The sequence below is a fragment of the Poecilia reticulata genome, linkage group LG21 (genome assembly GCF_000633615.1).
Source record: "Poecilia reticulata strain Guanapo linkage group LG21, Guppy_female_1.0+MT, whole genome shotgun sequence".
Classification (NCBI taxonomy): domain Eukaryota; kingdom Metazoa; phylum Chordata; class Actinopteri; order Cyprinodontiformes; family Poeciliidae; genus Poecilia; species Poecilia reticulata.
The window spans coordinates 22,415,377-22,422,326 of record NC_024351.1 but is presented as its reverse complement, the minus strand read 5'-3'; the positions used below and the strand labels follow the sequence as shown (position 1 = coordinate 22,422,326).

General features: G+C 41.2%; 1 protein-coding gene across 1 annotated transcript; it reads right to left on the bottom strand.

The window, feature by feature from the left end:
• lbr (lamin B receptor) lies at window positions 1-6,938 on the bottom strand (the record flags this gene model as incomplete). Its single annotated transcript, XM_008398580.2, has 8 exons — window positions 6,563-6,938; window positions 5,691-5,909; window positions 5,420-5,503; window positions 2,417-2,606; window positions 2,143-2,336; window positions 1,138-1,192; window positions 159-353; window positions 1-62 (listed from the first exon to the last, which is right to left on the bottom strand). Coding segments are annotated over exons 1-8 (1,290 nt in total), but the record flags the coding sequence as incomplete, so codon positions are not given.
• Between the last annotated feature and the right edge of the window lie 12 nt (window positions 6,939-6,950).

The window sequence follows — 6,950 nt, the reverse complement described above, 5'->3', positions numbered from 1 at the left end:
GTCAAACTCTTTGATGCGAGGATTCAGCTCACGGCCTTTAAAGAAGTCATAGATCAGCTTTCCTGGAGAGTCAAAGCAGATGGCAGCAGGCGCCGTTAAAATGAGGAGACAGCACAGCGCACGGAGGCAGAGCACGGCTGATTTGTGATGCGTCTCACCTGAGTTTCCTCCTAGAGCCCGCTCATCAGGGGCKGCGGAGCGGGAGCGGACATACAGGTAGACACTAAGCAGCAAAGACACCAGGAAGGAGGCGGAGGTCAGCTGCAGGAAGTGGCTGTGGATGTAGGTGAGGTCAGCTCCCTGGTACACTGCTGCTGCCACCACTGCAGCACTGACCACAAAGGCAAAGAAACCTGCACACAACGATAAATTGTCCCAGAAGTTATTGTGATAAACAATAACATTGTTGTTTTGAGACAATTTTCAAATAACATAATGCTGATGACATAACGCAAGAAAATACTCTCACAGATCAATAAACGTTCAATTCTAGCGAACATTTAACACTGGAACTGGAAGACATTTTAAATATCCAAAATAAATAAACAAAACAACAATATTAACAGATAAAATAAATTATGAAGTTTCTGTCATCAAAATTGTCCTGCAAAAAAARGCTTGATTGAGACCAAAGCATCAGACTGGAGAGTTTTATCATCCAGATTGGTAAAAAGAGAGAAAACAGAAAAACTATATATTGTGCAAATGGAAATTACTGAGCTCGTTTTAATTTATGATGTGATTTGATGATTTATTACKTATTGAGAGAGGCCAAAACTGGGCAGGAGCTCCCATCACTCTGTGCCCTTTGTGTCGGTGTGAACATCTGCTGCTRTGAGACTGACTGGCTAAACATTACATTAGCATGACAAATGCAAGTTCATAACACCTGGAATACATTGGCCAACAATTATTGAACTGTAAAGAGTCCTTTAATTAGGGGTATCAAATCAAATACACAACTTGAACAAAAAGTGAATGTTACTAAAACCTATGATGATGATGAACATCTGGAGCTCAGTGAAAAAGCCTCTTCGGTGTGTCACAGTTCAGTCAGAGATCAAATAAAAACATGAAATCCATGTAAGGTGAGAACAGAACAGGCTCAGTGACAGAGAGTGATCAGCGAAGTCTTACCATTGGTTCTATATGTGAGCCTTCTGCCAGACCTCAGCAGAACTCCTTCACTCAGCTACAGAAACAGAGGAAAAGGAAACAAATTGAAATAAGAYAGCAGAGAGAAGAATCATTAGACAGTAAAAACAGAAGATAGGCATGTATAATAAAGGGGTAGTATATATGTAGTTTACAGGCATATAGTGCTATTTTATAGCMCAATAAAGTAACTATGTCAACTTCAGTTATAAAAATGCTATACATTATATATAAAATATGACAAAAGAAATTTTATGCAATTATCCAATTTCAATGCCTTGAAATTGGACCTCTGTCTCTTTAAAAACTCCTGGTCTTTCTGAAACTCCATCTTCAGTAAGTCATCACAACATGGCTCCTCTATTAACCCTTTAACAATGTTTTTATCAGGCTATAATGAGCTCAGCATTTCCATGAGGTGTTTGCTAACTGCTGCTGCTAGTCTGAAGGAGCTAAGTAGGAGAGAGCTGCTCCGTGAGGCAGAAGCTTAGAAGCTGCAGCTCCGATGAGGAGCGTCGTCTTCAAAGGCATGTTTGGGCCCACCAGGCATTTTGCAGAGCTGAATGGTTGCCATGGAGTTTAAAGGATTTGTCAAACATGCATAAAATAATCAAAGCAACACTCTAGGTATGTTTTTGGTGAGGAAATAACATTATAACATGGCAAATTATGAAAGAAAAAGAAAAAAAAAGATTATTTTACAGAACACTGCCCCTTTAAATGTGACATGATCAGAAGTGGATTATCATCTAAAATCTGATTTAGCAAGATTGTGCCTACAGGATGGGAGCAGGACAGAGCCTTCTGAGCTCCTAAGATGTCAGCATGAGAGCTTCCATTCCTCCTGTGGAGCCTCTCATCAAGCCTTCCTCCTGACCACTAATCCAATCTCTGCCTTCCTCCAAGTCATGTGCTGGTTCACATGGACGCTGGACTACATCCAGCAGTGGTGTTCTCACATCATTAAACCTCCTGATCCTCACTCACCTTCCCAAAAGGCAAAGTGTAGAGTAGAGCCTGGAAGAAAATCCAGATGACGACAAAGCCAAGAGCTTGAGGATCCCAGAAAGTTTCAAGTGGAGGCAGAGCAGGGAGGATTGTCAGACTGGGATCCTTCTGGTTCACCTGGAGGACCAGRAACAGAACCCAGGCAGGCAGGAAGAGCATCAGCAAGAGGGCTCCTGGGGACAGACACACAGTTTGAATGAAGTTCCCTCTGCATGGACACCTGCACTTATTTTCTGTTTCTCCTGTGGCTCACCTATGTTTCCTCCAAAGTCCAGTGGGGTAGAGGCAGCAGCGGCGGCAGCAGCAACGGGGGCAGCAGACGCCCTCTTCTCTCTCTCTTCTGGCTTGGCTTCAGCTGCTTTGGAGTCTCCATCTTCCTTCCTGCGGCGCAGGTTGTAGCGGCCCTGGTTCTTCTCAGAGTCCAACTCTACCTTAGCATCAGACTGAGGGAAACCAGAGAGGATCACTGTGAGCTTTGCATCCTTAGACAACTCCTAACGAGGAATACCACAATAATTAAAAAAAAATCAGTTAATTGCATGATAAATTAAAACAAACTCATAATTTTCACTAGCATATTTAATAATGTTTCCTCTTTTTCTACTAAAAACTGGATTGTAAAAGTCAGTCTGGTGATTTGGTCTCAAATAACCCTTATTTTGAAGAGCAGTTTTGTTTACAAAGACTTCATGATTTATTTTATTTGTCGTTTCTGTTTTGTTTAATTTTTCATATTTAAAATGTCTTCCAGGTGTTAAATGTTAACCAGAATTTAAAGTTTATTGATGTGYAAGAATGTGTTCTTCCATTATTATTACTTGAAAATGGTCTCAAAACAAAAATACTATGGTTTATYGTGATAACTTTTGGGACAATTTATCATCCAGCAAAATTTGTTACCGTGCAGGCCTACTCCTAACCTCAAGAAAGTTGAAGTTGATATTGTTGTTGTATCAACCTTCCAGACCCCTCTGTTTCTGCTCTGCATCCTCAGAACCAGAACCAAACGAGGAGAAGCAGCATTCAGCTTCTATGCACCACAAATCTGGAACAAATTTCCAGAAAACTGTAAAACAGCTGAAACACTGACTTCCTTTAAACCTCGACTAAAATCCCACCTGTTTAGAATTATATTTGAAACGTAATCAATTACAAATTTTATGATGRCACTTGACTTAATGTAATGTTTTGATTGTTGATTCTATGTTGCATGACTTTTTGTGTTAGTTATGATATAAAGCACTTTGAAATGCCTTGCTGCTGAAATGTGCTGTACAAATACAATTTGATTGATTGATATAAATAGAAACCCATGTTTCTGCTTAGAAACATGGGTGCTAAAAATGTATACATAACTTCATACAGATGGGTTCTAACTGTATGGGGTAGAAAGGCCTTTGGAGGAGACATCCTGCTGCTGTTACAGTAATAACAGAGTTACTGAACTTGTGCACTGCTACTGGATCGGGKTTTTTTTCAAAGCAGAGAAATGAAAGCCGCGTGCTGCTCCACCATGTGATGGAGCAACCGAAGCCTTCACAAGGCCCCATCAACCTGCACGCATCATGACATTCCAGCAGCTCACACTCATCTCAAAGCATAGCCAGCATTAACATGAGTTAGGTACAGGCTCTCTGCTGCCTTGGCTCCTGTTTTACACCACGGTTATCACTAAAGCTATCAAAAATTAACAGGTTAATTCACAGTGGGGAAAGTTTTTGAAACTCACTATTATTTCCACAGGTTTCTGTACTTTTTGGATGCAATTTCTTCCTCCTTTTTAGCCGTTTCTCCAGTGTTTCCCTCAGTGTATTATAAGCCTGGCAGCCCACCATGCTTTAATAGCTCCCCTGCCAGGCTAAGCGTTGCTTGTTGTTGTTTTTAAGAAAAAACATGCCTAATTTTTTTTTTTTTTTTTTATCAAGCCGGATTGCAAGGTTCTCTGTAGCTCTGAGCTTTTCACTGGCGGAGGATATTTATTCCTAAAATATAGGTTTATACTTTATGCATTTTAAGCCGGCAGAGCGGACCAATCACACCACTAATGAACCGTTGGTTCGTTAGTGGTTAACAAACCAACGCTAACCTCATCATGCAGGTTCAGCCCGGTGAGGAGCTGTCGCTCTCTCTTTGTAGTCACGCATCACGCTGGTTTTATATTATTTTATTATTATTTTTCTATTATTTTTCCAGTTACACGAAGAATCAAACCATACCAAATGCTTTGTCTACTTAGCCAGAGTGAATGTGCGTGGCTGTTGGAGATCTGAGAAACTTGTCCCTTGAAACTAAAGCCCTGGGGGACCTTATGGAGCTGCTGACTTAATTAGGATTAAACACAAACGCAAATAACTGACATTCATTTTAACTGTGTTTTTTTATTTGTTGGTTTTAAGATTCTATAGTTGTGGGTTTAAATAGTATTTCACTGGCAATATTTTCCCGTAACAATATTTTTTCTTTTCCAGTCTACTTAACATCTTTTAATACAAACACACGGTGGACCGCCTTGGCGCCCCGACAACTGGGTTTAGCAAATTTTCGGGGGGAAACCCTGTTCTCTACGGAGCTAATCTCCCGTTTCTTACTGACGTAATCTCTGAAAAGAGCTGCACTCTGTCCTCCTACTCGGCGCTGGAGCATTAAGGCTCTCAGAGCACAGGAAGAACCCCGAAATTACTTTACTGTTGTGGACAAAATGTGGCAACGCATGTTCTGTCCTGCATATTCAGTCGTGAATATGCAGATATTCACAACTGAAGCAACACTAAATTGCTATGAACAAATGGAAAACAAGGATGAATACAAAAGCATCAAAAACATGAGAAATGAGCCCATGTTTCTCCTTCTACATCCTGTTTCAATCAGCTGACCGCCAAAATAATTGATAACAATTGACTGTTCTACTATTTAGAACTCATGTATTAACTCAGTTCATTTTTGTAATGATTTAATAATTGATTAATCGTGATTAATGCACACGATTAATTAATTGATCAGCTGTCTTACGACCGAGTCTTTACATAGACTGATCCCCTTCTGTTTTTATGTGGCAGTCTGGACATGCTCTGGCAGCTCAGCTGTCAGTATGTTGATGGAACTTGGTTTGATAAAAACCAAGGAAAAGTTCTAGTTTGCCTTTTGTCCGTTGACCACTGGCGATAGAGACCAGCAGCCTTTGTGACCCTACTAGGGATAAGGGTGTTGGGTAATAGATGGATGTTCCAGGTATTTTGCTATATAATCCAGAACTCACCTCATTGATTTTGCTAGCTGTGTTATTCTCCTCTTTTTCATGTTTATTGTTGCTATTGTTCTCGACTGGCTTTTTCTCCTGCTGCTGCCCATCAGAAAACAGAGGGAGATCGATGGAGACGAGAAGAACAAAGAAAATGGGAGGAAAAAAGATAATGTGAGGAACGGACGAAGGCAACTTTGGTCAAAATCCAAGAGAGTCACATGGACATTTCCAGAGGTGAARAAAAGGTCCTAGTTACTTGACAGTGAGCGTGTCTGAGAAGCCTTACTATTGGACTGATCTTGATTTCAGCTGCTTGCTTGAGCTTTTTATCCCCGCTTGAAGACGGTGTGCTGTCTGCGGCGGCGGCTGCAGCAGCGGCGGCGGTACGTGATGACGAGCGACGTGTGGTCCTAGCGGGGGAGCGTGAGCGGCTGCGGCGGCGCCCGGGGGAACGGGAGTTGGAGCGGGAACGYGAGCGAGTGCGCTGCTGGAAGCTGGTGACACTCTGTTGGAAGAAAAAAATTATTAATTATATATATTGATATATAGAAAGCTGTAATATCAAAATCAGGAGGCGGTGTGAAGGAGGAAATTTGTTAAAACTACAGATGCACTGATCTGATAGATATTGAAAAAAGTTCTAGATTGGGTATGCGTAATGTGTCCTACCTGGAAGAACAGATCTATTCAGTCTAAGTCTATACTTTGTCCTATGAGTGACATTATGCTTTATTATTTTACATTCCATTTAGAATTCCTAATTGCACTTACTGAACCATTTGGAAAGTTTGTTGCAATTTATTCATACATGTTTGACCAAAGGTAGCCAACATGTTTTAGTCAGTTTCAGTTTCTTTATTATTTATTTTCTATTGACTTATTCTCCTTCTTGCACTGACTGAACAAATTAAAAGTTGTTTTTACATGTTTGACCAAACTGGTGAAGCTGTTGGTGTATGCAAATGTGCTGTGCTGGTGTAGAGTTATCAAATAAATCTGTAATTTACTAGATTTATGTCTGTTTAAAAAAAGAAACATCTTAAGTCAGTTCTGCAGTGTTTTTCTGCATCAGCTGATAATAAACCTCAGATATTGTATCGGTAGTGAAAAAAGTGGATCCCCAAACATCATGGAGATGAGTCAGTACAGTGGCAGTACCATGATGTCCTGCTCCTTGAGCTCCAGCTCTGTGCCGTCCTTGTAGATGACTGTGTAGAGGCGGCTCTTAGCATCGTAGCCCAGCACTTTGACCTCGTAGTACAGGCTGCTGCCGGGCCAGCGGCCCATCACCTTGTCCCCTGCTTGATACTTCAGAGAAGGCATGGTCAACCACCTGAGGAGGAGAGAAACACAGTAATGGACCACTGGAGAAGAGCAGGAGGACACAGAGGAACAGGGCGGGGAGTGAAAGAGGAGGTACAGAAGGACAACTGGACAAACATGCAGCATCCCAACCGCTGTGGGTTAAATGTTTTCTTGTTGCATCATATTGGTTTCAAAATCAGAAAGCATTTTTATCATTTTCATTCCTTTGGTTTCAGTTCCT